This window comes from Vanessa tameamea, chromosome Z, assembly GCF_037043105.1.
Source record: "Vanessa tameamea isolate UH-Manoa-2023 chromosome Z, ilVanTame1 primary haplotype, whole genome shotgun sequence".
Classification (NCBI taxonomy): Eukaryota; Metazoa; Arthropoda; class Insecta; order Lepidoptera; family Nymphalidae; genus Vanessa; species Vanessa tameamea.
Genome location: NC_087341.1, coordinates 647,858 through 671,957, shown reverse-complemented (window position 1 = coordinate 671,957; position 24,100 = coordinate 647,858). Strand labels below are relative to the sequence as shown.

Sequence of the window (24,100 nt, the reverse complement as noted above, 5' to 3'; positions counted from 1 at the left end):
AACTTAATAATATATGCGATTAATAAATGTTTAATATGATCTTTTACTTTTAAAACAATGCTTTAGGTTCTAATCATTGATAAAACTTCGGCAATTATTTCATTCAAAAGCTGCAGGGACATGTCAATGCGTTGACTAAATTATTCGCTTATTACTTCAATTCGTCCCTAATGATAACTCTCGCAAGAAAATTGTAGGTAGTTGTTGCTTTAGCACGACCGACGTCAATTTGCGTCGTCCATATAAAATGTAAGCGTTAGGGGCCGGCGTCACGCGACGCACTCGTTAGCTTCGTTGTCGACAATTGCAGAAAGAATGATTACTTGTATATTGAATTATGTAATTGTACATTTTTATTAATGATGATCACGCAGAATGGCAGCTGCTCGCAGTCCAAAGTACACGACACTTACGTTACAATGTACGTGTATGCAATTTTCTTGTATTACCACGCGATGACTTCCCGAGTTGATGGTGTGTATTTGACATCAGACATTAGTGATTTTTCATTACCCGTTTAAGGCCTCTGTCCTCATGAGAAGACCTTATTCTGTATAATATAGAGTGCACTCACTTAGGATTTCTATAATTCTTGTTAATTTTTTTTTGCATTTCAGCTGGAGATTCATTTTTTATAATAATGGTAATGTTAGGCGGACGAATGAATGGGCCACCTAATGGTATGTGGCCACTGCTCAAAGACAATGGCGCTGTAATAAATATTAACCACTCGTTACATAAACACGAATTAAAAATTCAAGCTCATTAGGTTTAAATTCAGGTGCTCAAACCACTGGGCCATCTCGAATAACAGCATAAAACACTTGTCCACATTAATTTTTAGAATACGAATAAATATTCAAGGAAATTTTACGATTAATATATAATTTTAAACACATTCGACGTCACAATACTTCGCCATAGCTCTTTTTACAAATTATTTATTGTAGCCATAAGATGTCGCTTTTGTTATCAGAGAACATTCGCATTGCATATCATGAAATAAATATTTTAAGTATGAAGATTCAAAGAGATATATAAAAATAAAGACGCACTGCTATTATCTGACTGTGTCAGTCATAATCGGTTTATTCGCATGTATTAAAGCAAATTATGTCAAGTTGTTCCCAGTAACAAAGTAGCAGTCTTGACTGCGTATGGTTCTGTAGGTAGAGTTGCATTACCACAAAGTGATCAGAAAAAAAACCACATTAGTCAGAGGCATTTTTTATTTGATTGCGCCATACAAACAAGAAAAATTTAAATACTAGTTACAATATTATGCAAAAGACTTGATTTTTTTCTACAATTATTTCCTTATAAATTTGTATAAATTTTGTTAAAAAAAATACTGCGGATGTCAACACTTTACAAGTACAAATAACAGTTTCGAATACTGTTTATATTTCATTTATACCGTTGAATAAATAAAAAATAAATCTATATTAACCAATTGCACACGAAAGTTATAAATAAGTACAAATTATACACGAACAATCAGTATATATCAGTAATAATCATTTCAACCAATTATATGATTCGATATTGATACAATGTTTCGAAAATAGCAGTTAGGTAAATAACATTGTTTACAGTTTAAAGCTTCGAACACACCGAGACCAAGCAGTACGTCAGAACTGTATACAACGTTCGATAGAGCGTAATGTCGCTGAGTGATATTACCGTATTGAGCTTGATCATGATTGAGCGAGGGTGTTCCGAGCTTTAAACGTGATGTATAAACATCTTTTAATACGTCATATGATATCATAAAGTACACTGTCAAGCGCTACATTTAGTACAGTAATGCCCAACTACAAGACTTGCGCTGTGTATATATTTAAGGCAAATTTCGACCTTCAAACCCTCGGCATCAGCCTACTCGTTACACAAGCAAAACAACATAAGCCTCGCATATTTAATCTAGGTCGTTTGTTTTGACTAGGAATCGAAGCGTTCAAGTGGTCTCGGCCACCGAACGGCTCGCTCGCAGGTCGCCTTACAACTGATCTCGTAATAAATATAAATATATATATTATGTACAACCGAACGAATATTAAACACCCTATAAACACGGTTATAATATTCGGACTAAAAATAAATAGCACGTGACTTAACTCTTTAATAATTTCATTTTGTATAAATGAGTAAATAAAAATCACATTATAATCGAAGAACACAGAATATATAAAAAAAAAAAAAAAAAAAAACTTATTTGATTATTCACATAACAAACGTATCTTATCTAAATTATGCTATAAATAAATTTGCACCATGAATCTTTTGAGAAATAAAACCAGTATTTCTAGTTACAACTATACAGTCGGTATTCCAGCAAAGTTCGGATTAATTTTATGTATGTGTCGTATAATGCGTAAAATGAATAACGTCAAACAATAATATCAACCACTGGTACTCGAATACAGATATATAATTGCAACCACGCGATGAAACTAGTCGACTTTACTCAAAATAATAATGTATTATTAGTTACAGGGTACATTTAACGCTACAGAGGCTCCAGCAGCGACACTGGGTCGCGTCTGATAGCGAACGAACTCACACTCGACTAAAGTTAAATACTTCACTCGTCTTAAACCTAAACTTGTGATGGAGATGACAACCACAGCCCGTAATAGTTATCAGTCGAAAATAAAATTGTTCTACATTAAGAGACATTTCGTACAGCTATCTAATGTCTTAGATAATATCTCGACTATTATCCTAAACCGCTAACTACTCACTAATAAAGATTCTATAAAGAATTTTTGGTGGTTATATCTCGTAACTTACAACTATATGAGATTTAGTTTAACGTTATTGTTAAAGCAGCGATACAATGTTCGCACATCGACGAATATATTACAATTGAATACAACTCGTACGCTATACGATAGGAATGAAGCGGCCGGGGCAGGCGAGAAGCACGTAGCGCTCGATACACAAATATAACGTCAATGTCTGTTGCCGCGCGTAGCGGAGTCGCCCTGATATGTGCGCGCGGGCCGCGGTGGTGCCGGGACGTGGTCGTGTCGAATGGACTATGGATCGATTTCAAAATAAAACGATTCTAATTCACGAACAACTTATAACTGCGCTCCGTTTACCTCGACGTATAACGACGTCTACTCGTAGGACTGGAAGGTGTCGGCGGGCTTGGCGGAGGTGCACACGTAGACGTAGTCGCAGTCGGAGGGCGGGCGCGGGCGCGGGCGCGGGCGGGGGCGGACGAGGACGCGCGGCGCGCAGCGCTAGGCGGCGGCCACCTGCCACACGATGAGGTGACTGCGAGCCGCGCGCTCCGCTAGCGAGCTGTGCCCGCTCGAGGAGCCGTCCTCCGCCGCCACGACGCTCTCCTCCATCTCCGAGTCAGCTGCCGACATTGAATTGTCGATATATAACAATATCAACAATTATGTACACGTGAATATTGTAATACTTCGTTTAGTGATAAGATACTGAATGTTTACTGGTTTTAATTGCTGTTAACATTATTTTATATTATACTAAGATTTACAGTAGTTTTTATTAAGTGAATAATTCTATAATTAGCAATATACACGTTAGCCATATACAAAATCAACGGAGCTTTGTAATATTTATATCTCTTATGGTACAAATATTTGAACTTTGCCGCTTTGAAGTTGTACATAGACAAAGGCTAAGTACTTAACACAACTGGAATGTTTATGTTTAAATGAGATCAACTAAATGTTCGATAAGCCGTTTGTTTGTCACGTATTATCATATATGTCGAACATTTTAATAGTAAGCATAAAGGTAATAATTAACATCATATTTCCTATATTTAATTGCTTTACATTGCTAAAATATGAAAAAAGTTACTTCATAGCGGCATAGTTATAGAGTTTGTACTGCAAGTAATGTTTTCGGGCAATGGTATTATGATTTTACTGTATCATCGGCACACGCACAAAACTCATTACAAATCAATTTAATGTATCATTAAATCCTGTCTCTGACGTTAACATCAATTTAAAATTTTCCTATCCGTGCATCCGAGCGTCAAACAATACATTTTCCACGGATCTGCAATGATAAAGATATAATATATAAAAATATATATTTAAGCAGCAGGCAAATGTCGAATATATTTAAAATTCAATTCATTCCGACTGCCAGACTGAATATATATAATTTAATAACCAGTACAAGTACTCGAATATATTTAAAATTCAATTCATTCCGACTGCCAGACTGAATATATATAATTTAATAACCAGTACAAGTACTCGATTATTCATTTTATTCGTATAAAGCGGCCACGGACGGACGTATGACAGAGTCAGTGTACCGATGACGACGTGAAGAAGAAGTGTTAGTAAAGACCCTTTTAAATAGAACTCGTATAAACGTAAACAATATTACATGACCACCCATATCAGGAAATCACATCATTAACCATTTCGATGGCGGAAACACATTCTAAAGTAAAGATAAAGTTCATTGTTTACATTCCGTACGAGATCTGTTTAAGCGGACCATGAGTGGGCTTAGCCCGTGCTGTGCGGAGTACGTGCAGGGAGCGCCTCAGCTTGTCTTATCGTGTTAGTGCTGCGAGTTCCCAAGCGACATGCTCCTCGTGACGTAAACACAAAACACGTACCGGTTACAACTAGAAAGAGTTTTATTGCCTTATATTCTATCAGGTACGTTCAGGAGTCAACGATCTGCCAAACAATGAGGTGGGAGGCGGTATCTCGTACGTCATCGGCATGCTCCTCTAATGGCAAAAAATATAAATGCGACCGATAAGAATACCTAATAACTTAATCTTGGTTTTCCGCTAATGCGGCACGAGAAGTTGGACGCTTGCATATGTTTATATTCTGTTTATTTTAGCGACTCTGTAATGTTAAACATGAAATCGCACATAAATCTCTAGGAATAACTCGAAAGAGCTACATTTAAAATGGGTACTATTTATGAATACTATTGTAATCGAAACGACATAATACTTTTCTGCTTACTAGAGCTTAAAATGTACATAACAGTATTAGGTAGGTATGCAATTCTGTATATAGCGATTGTAAATACACAATACATGAGACACGTAGAAGATTGAGACAGAATTTAGAGAAAATTCTTACACCGGAGACACAGAAGGTCCCGAGTGACTGAGACATCAGACAGAGAGAAGATAAAGAGGAGACAGAATAGGAATTCATACGACTCTCCACCATAAACAGTGTGATGGCAACAACGTGGACTATCGTTCCATGATATTTATCTGTCGACAGTTCATTGGCGCCGTGTTCAGAATGCTATCTTTGGAATGCAAAATACAACCAATACAAAAGATTTATAGAATATTGACATATGCCAATATTAAAGAAAATACGTGTGACCTTCTACAAACGATCTGTTTTAGATTTTTAATTAACATAAAGATAAAATCGCTTAAAAAAACAGAGTATAAACGTCATTGACTTAATTCTTTTTATTAGAAAAACTTATCGCTTTCAAAACAAACAATAGGCACTCGTCAACAATAAAAATAAGCAAAATAAATGTATATTACAAGAAGGGGCTCGAGCGTAAAAAAAAAATAATAAGTCTCCGGGATTTCTTACGTTCTTCAACACTCAAAATACTTTACTCTCTAGTTTACGCGAACGCGGTAACCCCCTACCGGAAACTACAAGCATATGACATAAAACTAAGTACATATCAAAGCATATAAGCGTTACTACTACGTATCCGCTGAATCGTTAAAGCCGAAGCCTGTCGCCTACCTGTTATACTGAGATTAACGTGCATATTGCTTGTTTGAAAATAAGAAAAACATAAAAGTGTCCAAAAAACAAAGGGATTTAAAAAGCGGTTATGTGGAATGGAAATTATAACAAGACGATATTCTTGTGTGAACACATATAAGTATATATTTTTATTGGGTCCGACTCGGATGATATTAAATACAGCTGAAGTGCTTTAATGCCATGAAGTCTATATAATAATATCATTTAGAGAATTACACCAGCCTATCTGACAATAATCCTCTAATTTATTGACGCCTGTCGGTTTGTGAACGTGTTACCGATATAACTGCGATTTTCATTACGACCTACGTCGCATGAGTTACGTACCTATTCTGAAGTCGATGTACCCTTCCCCGCCGGATATGACGAGCATGGGAGGTGCAGCGGACGTAACCAATGTGGCTGCGGTGGCGGAATGTCGTTGTGTGGGCGAGGTAGGCGGTTGTGGAGCCGGAGGTGGCGGCGAATCTGGTGAGTTCTGTTGAGCGGCACCGGGAACCGCTACGAAGAACGTAACAGCCTCGCGGTGACCGTGAAAACTGAGCTGCGCGTGCGCCATTGAGCAATGCGGAATACAGTCACCGGGCGCGACTGATCCGGCACGCACCAAAGCGGCATGACCTATAAATAAAAAAAAACGCATCGAGTACAAGAATCCTCTTCGTAGAGAGTAACAGTCTTCAACGATCATAAGCTCCGCGTGTTGTTGACTGACAGATTTTTAAGGCTTTTTAACAAATTAATTTTTGTTTGACAAATGTTGTATTTTACACACAAATACGTTAGGCATCAACATAGGATATGTTGCGAACTCTGTTATAGCTCCGATGTTGATAGTAAAGTAAAATATTAATATTTATCCAGACTTCAATTAGATTCGACTAGCAAGCCAAAAAAACACCTTTTGTTTTAAGTTTAACTTACCTGGTATAGGTGGTCTCGTAGTCGCAACTGAACCTGAAACGGTGACAAGCGAGGTTGGCACGAGGCAATTGGTTGCCGAAGCAGCTCCAGCAGCAGGCGCTCCTTCAGAAAGTGGTACCGAGATGACCACGCCGTTGCTGGTGCCGATCCACAAACGACCCGAGCTTATGAGCAACGCCGTGATGCGCACCAATGAGAAGCCCAGCTTGCCCGTGCCCAGCATCTTGCTCACGTATGGTTCGATATCCACGTCCTTCAAGTGGGCGTACGTATGAGCGTGGTACAGCCGCAACGCCGAGTCCATTTTTATTGAAACCTATTTAAATTGAATGAAAAAATATATTAGGTTTTATTTGTTCGCTTGCAATAAATACCACTATACCTTTGACTAGAAATTATACATTCGGTTGTAACCCTTCACGTTCACACCTTCACACAGGGTACAATGAGGGATTCCATACAACTATTACGTTGAAAAACATTTCGTTTCTCTACATGCATGCATGTATTTATATAGATATAAACTTTCCTCTTGAATCTTCTGTTTATTAGTGAAAACCGCAATAATATCCGTTGCGAAGTTTAAAAGATCTTAGCGTATATGTGGAAGGAAGTGACTTTGTTTCATACTGGGTAGAGATTTTATTTGTAGTTTGTAATTAAAAGTTTTGATATTAAAATAGGTTGTAAATGCTGCCTCTGCTAATCTCATTGAATTTTTTATATGTTTGCGTTTTTTATTTACACCAGGCGATCCCAGGTTTTACCTGGCGTTCCCATTCTGTAGGTCTGGCAATAAAGAAAGCGGTACGGTACGCACATGTTTAAGCTGATGCACGTGATTACCGGGCATGGTTGGCAAAACAATCAGTGGGAATCATTTTTTTGTATGGGTTATGCCACTGTTTAGTTTTCGTGATTAATTACAATGTCGAACTATTTACCAACTTTGCTTGACGGCTCTATTTATAATTGTTTTAAATAAAATCTAGTTTAGTCAGTTTAAGTATATAATATATGGTATGATATTGTCGGAGTTGTCTCAGCTCGTTAGGACGATGGCAGTTGGACCATCAGAGTGGTGAAATGTCAAGGTCCTAAAGGTCGTGGGGCTTAAGCCCGCTCTAGATGGACCAATAAAATTGATAAAGGTAGCAGGAGAAAATTGGATAACCTTGGCTAGACACAAAGAACGATGGAAGTCCTTGGAGGAGGCTTTTACCCGAAGGCCATATGAATTAATTTAATCTGAACAAAAATAATTTTATTCGTACAAGTTTATTTATCAGAATGTGGAATTAAATAAAGCTTTATTATTATTATTATGTAAATAGGGTTCTAAACTCGTCGTCGTTGAGCTTGCCGAGATGAACCCTAATCGTTAGATAACCAATGTCAATCAACAAAACCGTTTTGCTATTTTTAGCTTTAAACGATGAGTGAGTTAGTGCAATTGCTGTCACAAGAGACGTAGATTCTAACTTCGTATTGAAGATGTATTAAGTGTGTTAAGGACTAGTGAATAATGATTACAATGGACATGTTTATGAACGAGAATGCCTCCTTACAATCGAATGATATATTTACTCATTGACTATTAAAAAGAAATATTAATGTTTATAAACATAATTACATACCCAAACGCCGTCTCTGTGAGCCGCCATTTGCCGCACTTGACTCTCGTGTCTTGGATGCGCCTCGAGTGAGTGCAGAAGGCGTCTCGAGCGAGGCTCCACGACCAGCACACGATTACGGTACCCACACCACACGGCGCCACCCACAGCGCTTAGGCAACGTACTATAAACCAAAAGGATGACATATTATTTTAAATTATATTCGTTTTCAACCTAAAAGGCAATTAAAAAAAACTAACTATGGGGTGTTTTGAGTGAAAACAGAAGAACTGCCAATAATAAAAGCTGTATACTTAGAGTAAAATATTGAAAACAAATCACTCACATTAGCATTTCTTAAATATAATAACAATACATAGGAAATGATTAGCCTAAAGCGTTTGATTGTGTAGAGCATGAAACAGTTTTACATTAAAGGCTAAAATTTTAGGGTTTTAAAAATAAGGTGCTTAATTTATTTTCTTAATACTTAAGTCAAAGTTCAGGAAGTTTTACTAATCGAAAAGTCTTCTGGATCTGCTTTAAAAATTGGTATGCCACAAGGAGTAATCTTTGATTCAATATATTACATAAGCGATCTTGCTTTTTCATTAAACTATTTTGAGGGCTACCGTACACAATGTTTTATCACATGTGAGAAAATAAATTATAACAAAGTATTGAACCATACTGATCTTAATGTAAGTGAAAATTAAACAAATTAACCTACCGTTGATTATTTTCAACAGAAATTTTGATTTTATTCAGAAATTAAGAGATTCGAATATTATTGTTTAGTTAAAGTTACAAAAACTTTTACCTGAACACTTGGGGTCGCCCAGGGTCATGAGCCAGTATTGAGAAAAGTCCCACTGTCCGTCCGGAAGGCGAGCAAAGATGGCAATGGTACCATCTGCGAGGGCAACAACGCATCGCGACGAACACCACACGATTGATAAAATCGCATCGTTCAGATTGACCCTGAATTAATTAAATTATTCATACTTTAATAAAGCATTTTATTAATGATAAAACAATAAACAAGTCGATTGAACTAATGGAATAACTGTGGATAAAGTAAACTTGGTGAAAATCTCTAATTAGAATTGAAACTCGAGTAATCTTTTATGGCCTTTTAATATTACATGGTTTGATTTGTCAAGTCAACTCTTGATTCTTACTATTATTTGGCTGTTAAGAATATATCACTTTAAATGTTGGTAGGGTTTTTTTACCGCTAGGTAAGTAAGGCAATTGAATCGTGTTTGTAAAAAGTATAATACTCGTCTATTACAAGTGTTGTGTACTAATCAATCATTGACGGTAGATGATAAATATAAATTATTCCAAGTAAGTCCTATATTGTGCCAACCGAAATATGAAAGAATGGTGATTGGTCCCTGGGGCAGTGTTGGTTCTGCCGCCGAAGCGACTAGTTCTAAAGTTAAGTATTTCAATTATTCTCCTCGCCCCTATTCTGTTGGCATCCGTCGGGCGAGATAGACGTGCGTCGTAATTTAAGTTTTGTCATATTTTATAAATTGTTTTGATTTTGAAAGAATATATTTCATTTAGTTCCAAATAATTGTTTAAGTAATTATAAATTTTAGTTTTAGGTAAAAAATTAAAACCGTATATTCTACGGCTAAGCCGCAATGCTTGGTGTGTTATTTTCCTGTTTGAAGAAGGAGTAAACCACTGTTACTACAGGTACAAAGCACTTAACATCTTAGTTCCTAAGATTGGCGATGTAACGGTGAATATTTATAACGGCAACTATGGCTAAGGGTAGTCGTGACCCTTCACCTTCAAGTGGTCCGCCCGTTTTACTGTTTAAAAAAAAAAAGTGGAATTAAGTAACTGATTGACTATCGATCCACCTCACCTTGCCAAGCATTTACTGTAGTTGCCGATAGCAGAGTGCACGTAGAGCTCGCCACTTTTGGTCCCAAGCCACATAGTTGCCATTACGGTGGACATCTTGCGATCTCGCATCGTCTCCTCCGCCCGCTTGCCCTCTTCCGTCAAGGTTTCCGATTGTTCCTGTGCGAACGCATCTACGCCCGGCTCCGGTGAGTTGCGAGCTTCCGTTAACACTGAGAATAAAATTACAATATGAAGAAAAATAGACGAAATATTACTCTTTGATCGATTTAAAATATTACATTTTCTTAACAGAAAACGAGGAAACTATGATTTTCGTATGTTTTATGATGTCAATAAAGTGAGAATAGAGATACCCCCAGATTTCTGGTGGTCTGACGATAAAATGGTAATGGTATATTAAATAATGTAAGTCACGACCATGCTCTTCGAAGAGTCTTTAGAATTAAAAATATCTTAAGATTATGGAGTTTAACTATGCCAATACATTGATAATACATCGCCGATGATTCTTTTTGTATGACACACTTTCAATTCTCCACAGAAATGTCCATCTGAAGCGAATTTGTATAATACGTAATGAATCTTCGGAGCGAACCATAGCTTTAGATCCAATTATCAGCGAAATGAGAGCAGACTAGCCTTGCTTTCAGTCCAAACGGTAGCCGTCATCGCGATAGGGTTGATATCAATGAGTCTCAAGTAATTTCTGATTAAGGGTTTCTCAGTTACATCAACAATTTCAGCTGTTGATTAAAGATAGATAGAATGAATCTGAAGTTGGAGAAGACTTCACGGTCAATCACATAGCCTACTTCCTCTCGTCTATCGTTAAAGAAGAGGACTAGTCAAGCTTTGAAATTATTGATTTTAAATACCTCGTAAAAAAAATAGCAATGACAACATTTCCTTTTTTAAAATCACAATAACATATGAAATCTTTTAAAAACACCATTTTAAATGATATTAAATATTTTCGATTAATATTAACCATATTATTATTATATGTAATTTGGAATTTATGCGGTCACGTCTGGGTGGGACTTTCTACTAAACACCAATACTTTTCATGTCTTTGTTCTGGCTTGAAATATGTATGTAGTGTTTTTGTGAATAGACATTGTCAGGTCAGTGCTTATAATTCTTGTCTACGGGCGAGACTAATGGGAGATCAATGGTTTTCATATATGACTTAGGCTATATATTTAAATTTACCATTAATTGGTGTGGAGGATAATGGCGGACTGTCAGCATTACCACCCTCCATTTCTTGTTCAGATTTCAAACTTGGCTCCTTGACCACGTCGCTGTTCCCTCGCGCTGCAGTCGGTGGCTGCTGCTGTGGTGGCGACTCTTTAGCAGGCGTACTGGGCGGGGTCAGCAGAGTTGCTTGAACCTATGTGAAGATTGATAAGTTATTTCATACTACACTAATACTACTACTGCATATAAGACTGCAGATTCCACGGTCCTGGATTCAAATCGTAGGTCGGGCCAGTAAGAAGTAATTTGGTTTTCCGACCCTCAGTAGCAGACCTAAGAATGGGAGTTGGTAGTGTTTCCACTCCCGAGTGACGGTTACTACGCCCGGTTATTACATGTACTAGATTGAAATATCTAATTTATTAATCTTTTTTGGTTTTTTGTTTCCGATGACTTTTGAAGAAACGCCATTGTTTACCGTTTACCCAGACTTTTTTTTAAGATGTTCCGATGATAACAGAATAATTGTGTCAATGTTTGAATTTTTAAATTTAAATAATTAACTTATTTTTGAATGTTTATACTTTAGGTAGAAATCCTCAAACTAAAACATTATTATTATCCTATTCATAGTAACTTTAAGTAAACGATGAATGTTTTTATGTTTATTACTTGGTTTGGTTAGTGAAAGATCAGATCACAGATCGAGTTGTAGACATTTTAGAGAAAAGATAAAAATGGAGATTGTTCGAACAATATCACTTGTTCACGTAACCCTTTAGGATCGTTCTATACTTTTAGTACTCTGAGGCAAGTGTTTATTTGTCATGCACATTTCCCATTTCACAATCAATAAACCGATTACTGACGATCAAAGGTTAACAATTAGAACTAATGTTTGCAAATAAATGACAATGTTTTAACACAAGTGCTTTAGCTACTTACATTGGGATCAGAGTAATGTATGTGATGTTGTCCAATATTTATTTATTATTTATTATAAATGATGCTAACCAGTCTCGTACTTCCGACGACCACTTCCTTTTCGCCGTTTTCCCCAGTCCCGTTGCTGCTACTCGTTATGGTTCCATTGCTCTGACTATCCGTCGAGTCGCTCTTGCCCACGCAGAACAAAGATTGCTACGAAATTGATAAGTGAAATCGTAAATCAATAATGCTAATCAAAGTTTTCATATAGTACTTATAGTACTTTAATTATAAGAAGTGGCTTGAAAACAGATGCGTATAGTTACCGAATGTCGCTTGGTCTCTGCGTCGTTGTGCGCTTGCACGTGCGCGGGCGAGGACGGCGGAGCGTCACGTTCGCGCAGTTCACGGTAGTCGTCATCAAGCGCTCCGGGCACAGACGCCACGCAAAGGATATGCTTGTCGCTCACGGGGAATGATTCGATCACATCCGCTGGATTGTTAGCGTCGATTATCTGCGAACAAACAATATTTATATAATGAATCTCAATATATTCAGTTTGATTTAATTACTAATAGCTTTGTCTATCTGAGCTAATAATTCGCAGATCTGTCTACAAAATGGAATTCCCACGTCACGACCGACGAAAGTCGGTAGGCGATACTTTTATAGTTACTCTATTGTAGTTTCTCCTCTACTCGATGTTCAGGCCTGAATTTGTGTAAAGCAAAATCAAAAAAATATTGTACAGTTGCATCACGGTCCTACAAAATTGTAGCCGCGATATTTTTGACCGATTCTGACATCTTTCACGTCTTAGCTGGTCACTGGCACCTTTACATGGACACCGCTTCTAGTCAGCGTGAAGTCAGACTGTACTCATTGGTCTTCTCCGCGCACAATATATTTTGAAATTGCTTTTGCATCTCGATGTAGCGTAAGCATTCATTATTATTATTATCTGAGATCTTCGTAACGGTGGTATCTAATATTCGATTAAACCAAAAAGCTGTCATCTTATTATCGACGCGATTGAATCAAATCTAACGTATTACAGTTTGAGTGGATTAGTGTTACTCAATCAATAACTGAATCTACTTGTTTGTGATTATTATTAATAATGATTATTCACGAACAAATGTCTTGAGATTGAAACGTTTTTACTGAATTCTCAATTATAATGGTACCAATAAAATCATCCTAATTACACACTCCTCTCTCTAGTACCAGAGTTGTTATTGCAATTTATAGTACGTAATAGTTCTTATTCAATAACATATCGACCGTAAGCGTAACGTTGTGCTGTTAAATAATAAAAGTTAATACCATAACGATGCCTTTGTTCTGGGTGTTGGCGCAGATCCAGACGAGGGAAGAGAGCGTGTTCTCGACTGGTGCTTCGGGCGGGCTCGGGAGCTGCTCGTCTCCTTGCTCTACCTCGGGCGAGTTCGAGCCTTGAGCTTTGCTCATTTCGTACGCTGTATTACAAAAATTATCATATTATAAAATTGTACGTATTTAAACGTTAAATAGTACATCATCATACATCAATAGATTATAATGATTTAGATAAAATATTCAAACAATAGTATCATCAAACATCTTTCGAAAACTATGTATGACTTTATTTTAAATATTTTTTATGAAAAATTCGATGACGAAAAATTCTTTACATTTATTCGAAAAGGATCTGCTAAGTAGTGAGTAACCGTTATCATACTACGCTTAAATTGTACAAATTTCATCACAATATGTTCCACGGCCAAGAATTGGCAACGTAAAGCATCCAAGTCATCTTAAACTCGTACGGACCTAAGCACATAGCGTCCTGTTTCTTATCTCTGCCATCGTAGAAGACACTGTCGCCCACCATGCAACCGCCGTCCGACGTGCGACCACCGCCTCGGTCCACGCTTGCTGCGCACAGCAGCGTCATTTGGGGCTCTGACTCCGCTATCGGTCTGAAATTATTTCGTTTAAAATAATTATATTATTTACATAAAGAAATAATAGTATTTTACGGGTCTATACTAATATAGTTTCAATCTTGAATGATCTCCAAGATTACATTTTTTATTATTATATGGAACGGATGAGTAAATAGGCCATCTGATGGTAAGTTTTCACCACCGCCCATAGACAATGGCGCTGTAAGAAATATTAACAATTTCGCAAAAAAAAAAAATCGCCGATGCGCCACTAACCTTGGCAACTAAGATGTCATGTCCCTTGAAGTGGTACCTACCCAGACGGGCTTGGACAAAGCCCTACCACTAAGTAATTACAGTAAACATAAATAAAATTAAATATGTTAGGAATATTTTTAATTCATCAAGATAAACATTAAATGCGTATGTTTTAATCGTTTACACGCACATAATGCGAGTCTAAGTCAGAGGCATATTAGAATCTTATAAATTAGTCAAATTATATGCCCTGTAATAAGTTTTCTCGGGTTGCGTTTTGTACATTACTCATTGATTAACGTAACTAACAACAAACTGAGAAATTCACATGAAAACTTCATCACTGGTGTATTAGAGATTTTTATCTAATGCACCTATTTCGAGAATACCACGCTTTGTCAACAAATGTTTATCTATACTTTTATTTCGTAAGGTATTTTTGTTGATATGATAATATATCTCTGGTCTTTTATATGGTCTGTGGTTACAAGCTCACCTGCAGAACACGGGCACGGGCACGGGTACTCCGCCTGACGATAAAGAGAGCGCGCCACGTTGCGTTTGTCCGCTCTTGCACGGAAGGCTCCAACCGTATGCCTGCGTGCGCCCATCCTCCTTGCGCACGTGAGCCCGCACCTACACGCACCATGCACGTTCTTTACTTCTTCATTATTTTACTACTACTAAGTCACTTGCTACATTTATATTGCTAAGAATATTTTATGTGTACGACCATCCATATTTATTCAACAATAAAATGAAATTATTTTTATGAATATATTCTGTTATGGGAAAAGAGATTTCCTTTTAATTAAAAATAATAATTTAACTATAATATAGTTTATTAACAAATATCACAATAACATATCACATACGAGTATACTTAAAACAATATAATATGTAAATTAACAATAAAACATCCACAACAACGCTAAAAAACTTAAGTCAATCAAAAGTATTTTCCGAAGATTCGTCATCAGCGTTCAACTGAAAAGAAGAAAAAATGGACAAGAGAATTAGGCGAGGAGAAGGAGATACAAAAATTAACAAAACACTAATGAGGCATTCATTTCATTCGTGATTTATGATCTTTAATCTATTCTACTCAAATAAGGAGACAAAGAAATCTTTAACCTTGAAATGTCATGAGTAAATAATTACATACCTAGCGAAAGGGAAAAAAAACTCTTAGTAGTATTTCATTTGACACTAAATTTCTGTAAAGTTCATTCGTTCATTATTCTAGCTTAGTGTATTTTAGTTATTTCCGCAGAATAACGTCTAATATCATTTTTGTATTGCAGAAGAGTTATATTGTTCAATCTATAACCAGGGCCCAATAGATACGTTAAGATGTAAGTTTAAATAAATTTAAATAATCAAGATCGCTTCTCAATTTGTTTTTTTAACGATAACCCAGTATGAACGCAAAAACAAATGATTTTTCCAGAAATTGTGACGTACATACTATTAATACTAAGAACAAGTATAAACTTGTCACTTCAATTACCCGAATACACATTGATAGTAACTCTTTTGTGGGCAATGTATACGTTTTTAGAATACCAGAAAACGTTCAAAAATATTCAATCGTAAAATTTAAAAGAATCGTTAAAGAGCGCTTGTGTGCTGAGGGACATTACATAACTAATGCCTTCTTAATTGATTGATAACCATGGGAATGAGATGCCCTCAGGCCGTTTCAAATAATGAAAATCTATTTATCATTATTGTATGAAAACAATAATTGTAAAATGTGATATTAAAAAAACCCGCCGAGTTTCTTTCGCCGGTTCTTCTCACTTCCTGGTGGGATGCTTATTTCAGAACTGGTGGTAGATTTTTGACAATCAATAAGAAAGTGTGGACACTTCTTTATTGAATAAAGATTTTTGATTTTGATTCATTTTATAAACAACCTTGCTTAAGGCGCAATTAGCTAAATAACTTGTAGTCGTTAACGGAAAGAGGATTTTTGCAGTTATATATTTTGCATTGTATTTAAATTAAAGATATATTACTAAGGGATTGCTTTTGAAATATAATTTAACAAAACTCATGGAATATGTACATTGTACGTACATATATCAAAGGTTTGTTTGTTCATCGTTATTCCTTCTAATGTTAGAACGGACTCTAGGTATTTTCGGTGATATAGTGTGTCGTGTCTGCTATTATGGTAAAGTTACCTGTCGGAACTGGTCGCAGCGCGCATGTTCGTGCCGGCGGTGATGGTGGTCAGAGAGCTGCGTCTCGAGGAAGTCCGCCTGCGTGCGCGAGTGTCGCAGAGGTGGCTGCGGCGCTGCGACCGCACGCAGCTGCGGCGTCGATAGTGGACGCTGGGGCCGCTCCGACGTGCTGACGACAAACAAAATATACATTTAAAATAAAGTTTATATTCGAACATCCGTTACGGTGACGCTACATTAAAAAAAAGTCAGTGCACGTGGTGGCGGTACACTAACCCACCAACTAAAGCATTCTCAATGAGGTTTGACTTACGGGAATCGGACCAAGCCTTTATAGACTACTATATAATTTTACATAGAAATCACATCGCGCGCCAACCTAAATAGATGGGATAATGGCAAGAGCATTACGACAGTTTTTGTTGAAACTACTTATTTGTATGTATATTTCTAATTTCCATACAACTAAATATACATCTTGTCAGGGGTCAGGATCGAACCTGCAACTGTTGCGTCGACAGGTGGTCAGTATAACGCTGAGCCTAATGTGTAACTAACTGTTTCAAAATTTCATGCAAATCAATCAAGGGACCTCTGATATTATTCTTCATATATAACACTAAATAAACTTGCTTAGCAGAAATGTAAATGCTTCAGCAGCCATAAATAATAATTATTAACACTTGTTCGATACATTTTCGTTAACATATCTTACTGAGAGCGTTAATTTACAATCCGTCTTATCAAAAATATATAAAAATAATTTGATCAAAATATTATCAGCGCGCTACAGATTTAGTCGACTTTAATCTTATCAGATATAACACAAAACATTTGAATCGATGATTATAATCAAATTAAAATTACTAATACATTTGAATGTAGTACACAAATCATATGATTGCAATTTACATGTTAAATTCGCTAAACGCCAACTTAGTACTTAAGACTGAGTATATGTTATTAATATTTACAACACGACCTTGAATGCTGTATACGCTAGCCTCTAGACCGATGACTGGCGAGTCATATCGGGTTGGTTCAAAATCTCAATCTATGGTTGTGTTCATAAGACTATGAGACTTAAAGGATAAGAGCGTAGTGCGCCTGCGTTGTAGTCTTTTGTGTAGTTATGATACCAGTCTTTGAGACGGACATGAGATGAAACAGCTGAAACTCGATCGGGAAAACACATTCATCATAGAAATACGGATGCGGATAAATCGCGTGGCTCCAGCAAGTGACGTGGACGATTAAAACAGATGAAAATGACACGCAAACACTTAATACCCTCGCAGAGCGCTAACGGCTCGACACTTATCTATTTCGAAAAGATAAAAATCACATTATTATTGAATATTTCGTTCGTATAACGTTTGCGTAGTTTTGCCGCCTCTTAATCTATAATGCACTAAAAAAACATTCGCTCCTTTGACACTAGAAGTATTTGCAGCTTGAACCAAACGTCAGTGCGGCGCGGTAGTATGCACAAGCGAACCCTTGACCTTGAAGGTACCGGTAATGTTTATGGGGTAGTATGTCATTGGGTTTCTAAGCAATAAGTAATATGATAAATTACTACTATTGTAAGCTAAGCAGATATACTAAACATAGCTTGTATAAAAAAGCGTATAATACTTTGAATTCTAACATTTTCAAAGATATTATAATAAATTTATGAGAGCTGATGTTTTATTACCTAACGAGATATCTAGCAGACATAAATAATATCGATATAAGGGTAATAACAACGTAAGCAAGCACTTATCAAATATGGCGGAATGAACATAATCCAAAACAAACATAGCATATTAACATATAGATAATTTACTTGTGTTAAGGCTTTTTGCAAGCCAGTCTGGTTCGCACGGGGAACAAGGGACGTGACATCTCAGACAGCATGCTATACATTACCAATGTCTATGGGCGGAGAGTGATTTTACCGACTTAGATTACTCAATCTACCGCTAACTTTACGCAGTAAACCAATGATCGTGTCATTTTGTTATAAAAAAAATATTCTAAATCTAAGCACAATAATTTCGCGGCAATAAAAAAAAATATTCAAAAATTTCGCACCGCTATCGTTTTGAGAGCTGAAAGCGCATGCTTCCTGAGTACCATATTCCCTCAGTTTTAATTACGAAAGTCCTTATATTATTAATACTACGATAAAAAAAATATATATCAATCTCACAAGCATTGACCCCTTGCATCATATAGACAGACGAATTAAAAGAGCATTTGCTAAAAAAAGGATTTTCGCATTTAGCAGAAATTACAAATAATACATAGCAACTACAAATAAATAATTTCAGAGCAATTAAAAGTTTGTTTAATTATAAGGCATAGCAGACAAAAATAAAAAAAGCATTTATATAGTTCGCATTGCTAAAATTATTTACTATCGATATAAATACTTAGAAACTAGAGACGCAAATAAAAATATACAAGTTACATTCGATGGAAGGCGTACATCATCAGTCATAATATTAATAATAATGCTCGTGTATAGCCCTACTATGTTTGGTTATTAAATAATATTATTAATATTTGGTTAATATACAATATCTCGACCGATTGCAGCTACAACGGAGAATAGCAAACTGTGTAGTGTTCAAACATGTGTTTTTGTGTGTGTGTTTGTGCGTGTGTGTGTGTGTTTGTGTGTGGTACATAGAACACCCAATTTACTTACTCACTCACAATTCGACGTGATTGAACTTTACGTAATTGCCGAGGTACAAAAGTACCACCAAGCTGTTACTGATAATTCGTAGTAGACGAGCTCAGTAACATTTTACGTCATGTTGGCCATATCGAGATTCGAATCCGAGGCCTAGCCGAGCTTTGACCCACGAGACATTTAGATTAAAATATTACAGCTATTCGACTATCATCGAATGGTATATGTGAAACTGGGGGCTGACACCACCACGCTCCTCCAAAGCAGATTTGTGGATACACATACAGAATTTCCTACGACACCAGATACTTTCTTCACGATGCTTTCCTTCAACGCCGAGCACATCATGGATTAAAAACACAAACGAAAACTCAGTAGTGCTTGTCTAGATTCAAACCTGAAAATCGGTTTAGGTGTTCCAGCCACTGGGCTACCTTGGCTCTCATAATGAAATGCGTTACTATTCACAAAATAATAACGACGTAAGTGATGACGTGCTTAACAATTTCAGCTACGGCGCCTTTTATCAAGCGACTAGCCAACTGAGCACGTGCTCGCTGACTTTCATACTCGATGCATAGTTTCATACACGACTGGAGAGAATTCAAACACAGAACAACGAGACCAAATTCTGGTCAGATACTAAGGATATCTTTAAAGAAATATCCTGTAAATGTTTTTTGGCCCGACCAGGAATTTTAACCCGTCGAGGTTTCTGCATATTTATATGACAATATATAAGATATTGTACTAGACTAAGCGAACATACCATGGACTGCACATTATCGATAAAAATTACGATACAGTAAATACATTCAACTAATATATATTTACCTAAAAAGTTTACTAAAAAACTTCCATATGCCTTGCTTGTTCTTCTTATCCATGGTGGAGTCGACGCGGCTCGCGCGCACCATCTCCGTCCAACGCACTGCGTCCTGCAGCTCCATGAATCTTTCCTGCAAACCAATAAAATCACAGTACAAAATCTACGTCAAAAAAATTATATGTATAGAGAAAAACTTTGTCATATTAAAATCCTTTTTCCTCAAAACTCAAATGTCTGTTATTGTATTTAACTTTAGTCATCATTGGGTCGGGCAATCAAAATGAATGAGTTCGTTGAATTGAGTTGTACCTTGTACTGGTTTCTCTCCATAAGCACGCGTGCCATTTCGACCCTCGTGAACTTCCGTCTCTGGGCCATCGGCACGTCAGCCTCATCGTCATCGTGCGCTCCTCCTCCGACTCCGCCACCCGCTGCTGCGCTTCCACCGGCACCGACAGCTTCTCGCAAATGCCGTAGTTCCTCCTCCAGCTGGGACACTCGTTCGCGAAGCCTCTCGCGCGCCGCACTCAGTGCGGACACTTCCTCGCGCAGGATTTCCTGCTCACCGGTGAGCTCATCCACTTTTACTATCAAGTCATCCTTCACCACGTTCAGTGCGTTCCTAAACACATACATTACTCATTTAGTACCTGTGATATGTTTCGGTTTTCACGTCATCTATTCTTTTTACGACATCATAATTTAAATTTTTGATTACAAAAGCAATATTTATATTTTTAATCCAATTTTCCAAACACATAACAAATACAAGTTCGTTAGAGTTATACAAAGATTAGTGAGTGATGAAAGATAGTGTTTTACAGGGATCAAATTTGGGTTCTTGACTATTTTCGTACGTATAAATGAGGTACGCATATATACATTCGTGCCATTGTATTGTTTGCTGTTACTTAATTTAAAAATGTATTTACCCGTAGCATTATCACTGATACACGATACGTTTAAACAATAGCGATCTCAAAGTAACTGAAACTACAACGGAATCCTCACTTATCGTGTCTAATTGGAAGATTCAGCTAGCAGACTAGAAGTTTGAGGTACCGACACGGATAATTAAGCCGACTTCATTCTTTAAAGAATCTTGCCGCTATATTTATAATATTGAAGCTCAAGAAAATATATTTTCAACAGAGTATTTTATAGAATACTGTAGTAGTCTATTACTTTGAAGAATTATTTGAAATCAATCAGTACGTTTTGCTAACTATCCTTTAAAATACAATGTTTCAACTTACTTAGTTGCCAATAATTCATTGTTCTCCAAGATGAGATTCTCCACTTCTTTCCCCATACCTGTCGATAAGAACAAACATTGCATATATTGTCATTCTTAGTTTGTAAGATATTTATATTGATTTCGTGATCATAGAAGAATTGCTAGTTAAATTTAGCCTTAAATAGATACGTTTACGTTACATACGACTGAGAGGATTTCAGAAACAATTTCAGTAATTAATTTTATACTAATAAAGTAGGTATTTGAATACAATCTAACTTTCTAGTCAATGAATCAAATACATAAGAACAATAATGCAAGTTTCGGTTACACGTCTAAAAGTTTACGACTTCCGATAGTGAACGAAGGATGCGTGATGTAGAGCGCGAAGTAGCGGGCGGCGGCTACTGACCGAGATAAATTTAATAACGCACATCCTTCTGCAATAATTGATACGAATAAATTACCCTGACACGATTAAGCAAGCTCAGTTCAGATAAAGTAGTCCACGTGCAATTCACACGCATTACGTACAGGTAAAAAAAAAAAAAAAGACAAGAATAAGATGTAAGTTCATATTACATATTAGCATTTTATATTGATTTTAATATATAAATTATATTAACAAAATATATGTAAAATTTCTAATCTTGCACACCTCAACCGCCTGTAATACAGTAACACAAAGACAGCGAAATAAACTGCTAGAAAGAGAGGACAATATACTGTTTATACTACACGATTTTATACGTTGATACGGTAATAAATAAAATAATAAAAAAATATAATTTTAAATAAAAGGTTGGTCTCCATAAATACTGGAATCTATTAAGTAAAACTTCAGCGGGTCCTGTTTTTCTAATTATCATATTATAATTAAAACAGGACAGCTGAATCTAATCAGGATTGGCTTCAGACAAGGGAACTCCTCAACGGTCAATAGCATAGACACGATATTTTGTATATATATTATTAATTTATTACTGTCAATATGAAACAACTCGTAACATAATATATAATGAATCAAATCCCTTCAAATGTTTTCATTTATCGTATATTTCATTTCTAATAAGTTAATTGTACTTATAAAACTGGATGGATTAAGCTAAAATTCGTAACTTAACCATTTAGCGCTTGAGGTGTGACTTATTTTCGAAGTTATTTTATCATATCTTCATATACTAATATATAATACAATATAATGCAAAAGTCAATGGTAAAGAAATTTACTAAAAATATACTAATATCCACTAACTAAATGAAAAAATGGTGTGACATATAAATATTATAATAAAAAGCAAGCAAATACAGTAAATAGAATCAAGACTTAAGGTTACGCGAATCTGTAAATTATAACGGTTATTACTCACCGAAGTAGTTATCGTTAACTGCAATGTCGATGCAACGTATGTTAGAACATGGAAACAGAAGAAACTGCATTAGTCCGGGGTCACGGGGTGAAATAGCACATCGAAACTGACACAGGCAGATAAACTTCCTTGTGTTCCAATACTAATGAGTATCGTATTGCTTGTTAGTAAGAAATTAGTTACGTTCCCACGTATGGAAATTATTTTAAACACCGGTCGTAAGACGGTTTTAATTAAAATTTTATCAAAAGTTAGGAGATGAATGATTATTCAGTTAAAATAAGTTTGACAGCAGGACGTGTTATATTTCGGACGCATTGTATATTGTCAGCTGCGATACAACAAACGCAAAGAAGATAAAAAATGAATTTAAAGTGATGAATGATGTGTGCGATCCACATTCCCTTACCCGAAGACGCATACTCTCCGGGGTGAACCCAGCTCCCTGGAAATAAAGTATAAATATATTAAGCTCACTATTTCATTGCTTCCAAATTTTATTAAGTCTTGAATGACTACGGTTGCCAGAAATATAAAGTATCATATAGTCGCTGACATATTGTTATTTTCTCATTTTAGTACTAAAGGTAAAATTCAATAAATATAACTAATTATCAATAAATTCAATTAGATAAAGAAAACAATAAAAGCTAACTGCAGCTTGATAAGGCATAAATGTGAAAGATACGAATAAGATATACTAGTAAGCACGGTAGGTAAGCAATAGAAAGCAATGTATACGTATGTATGTGTATGAGAAAAAGAGAGAGAGATATATATAGAGACAGAGAGAGAGAGGTTGAGTACAGCAAAATACGAGATATATACCAGTTATATCCGCGCCTTCATCGACCTCCGCGATAGTGACGTCGGTGTCGTGGAAGGCGAGCTCTTGATACAGCGTGTTCGCACTGCGCTTCTCGCTTTTGGTCTGCGAACGACTCGCACCAGTAGGTGGCGCCACTGGCGACGTAGCCTGTAAGATTATATATATGTAAATTTTGTGCGACTCACGTTTAATTGTTTAAGTTACGAAAGTTCTTTATAATGGAGTAACATACACCAATAGGCTATTTGACAATGCGAAAAATAAAGTGTCAATTTTTGTAATCAGTATAAATTATGAGTTTAAAAATGGTTATTTATCAACGAAAGTTGAAAATAATAACTAATTTATTCAAAAATCCATAAATAAAAATGCACTTTTTTAAACGTTTGTCACCTGACACAAAACTTCACTTGCTTATTAACCTCGTTTGTCTACTATATG

General features: G+C 36.3%; 2 protein-coding genes across 6 annotated transcripts in view; one reads left to right on the top strand and one right to left on the bottom strand.

The window, feature by feature from the left end:
* The window catches only part of LOC113404001 (discoidin domain-containing receptor 2-like), a 176,510-nt gene that overhangs the window by 93,913 nt on the left and 58,497 nt on the right, over positions 1 to 24,100 (top strand). The window lies entirely within an intron of this gene.
* LOC113403962 (JNK-interacting protein 3) overlaps positions 1,216 to 24,100 on the bottom strand; it is a 29,921-nt gene continuing 7,036 nt past the window's right edge. For 3 of the 5 annotated variants that reach the window (XM_064220465.1, XM_026644648.2, XM_026644651.2), the window contains exons 6-24: positions 23,659 to 23,806; positions 23,240 to 23,275; positions 22,831 to 22,848; positions 21,480 to 21,537; positions 20,533 to 20,845; positions 20,229 to 20,353; positions 16,709 to 16,877; positions 15,016 to 15,155; positions 14,146 to 14,294; positions 13,660 to 13,811; positions 12,659 to 12,847; positions 12,420 to 12,545; positions 11,418 to 11,598; positions 10,204 to 10,414; positions 9,139 to 9,299; positions 8,342 to 8,502; positions 6,705 to 7,020; positions 6,108 to 6,401; positions 1,216 to 3,373 (exon numbers count right to left, since the gene is read on the bottom strand). In XM_064220465.1, the coding sequence (XP_064076535.1) occupies positions 3,252 to 3,373; positions 6,108 to 6,401; positions 6,705 to 7,020; positions 8,342 to 8,502; positions 9,139 to 9,299; positions 10,204 to 10,414; positions 11,418 to 11,598; positions 12,420 to 12,545; positions 12,659 to 12,847; positions 13,660 to 13,811; positions 14,146 to 14,294; positions 15,016 to 15,155; positions 16,709 to 16,877; positions 20,229 to 20,353; positions 20,533 to 20,845; positions 21,480 to 21,537; positions 22,831 to 22,848; positions 23,240 to 23,275; positions 23,659 to 23,806 (3,069 nt within the window). In that variant the 3' untranslated portion in view covers positions 1,216 to 3,251. Of the gene's footprint in view, positions 3,374 to 4,627; positions 4,745 to 6,107; positions 6,402 to 6,704; positions 7,021 to 8,341; positions 8,503 to 9,138; positions 9,300 to 10,203; positions 10,415 to 11,417; positions 11,599 to 12,419; positions 12,546 to 12,658; positions 12,848 to 13,659; positions 13,812 to 14,145; positions 14,295 to 15,015; positions 15,156 to 16,708; positions 16,878 to 20,228; positions 20,354 to 20,532; positions 20,846 to 21,479; positions 21,538 to 22,830; positions 22,849 to 23,239; positions 23,276 to 23,658; positions 23,807 to 24,100 lie in introns of all 5 variants that reach the window. The other 2 variants (XM_026644650.2, XM_026644649.2) reach the window with 2 other exon arrangements.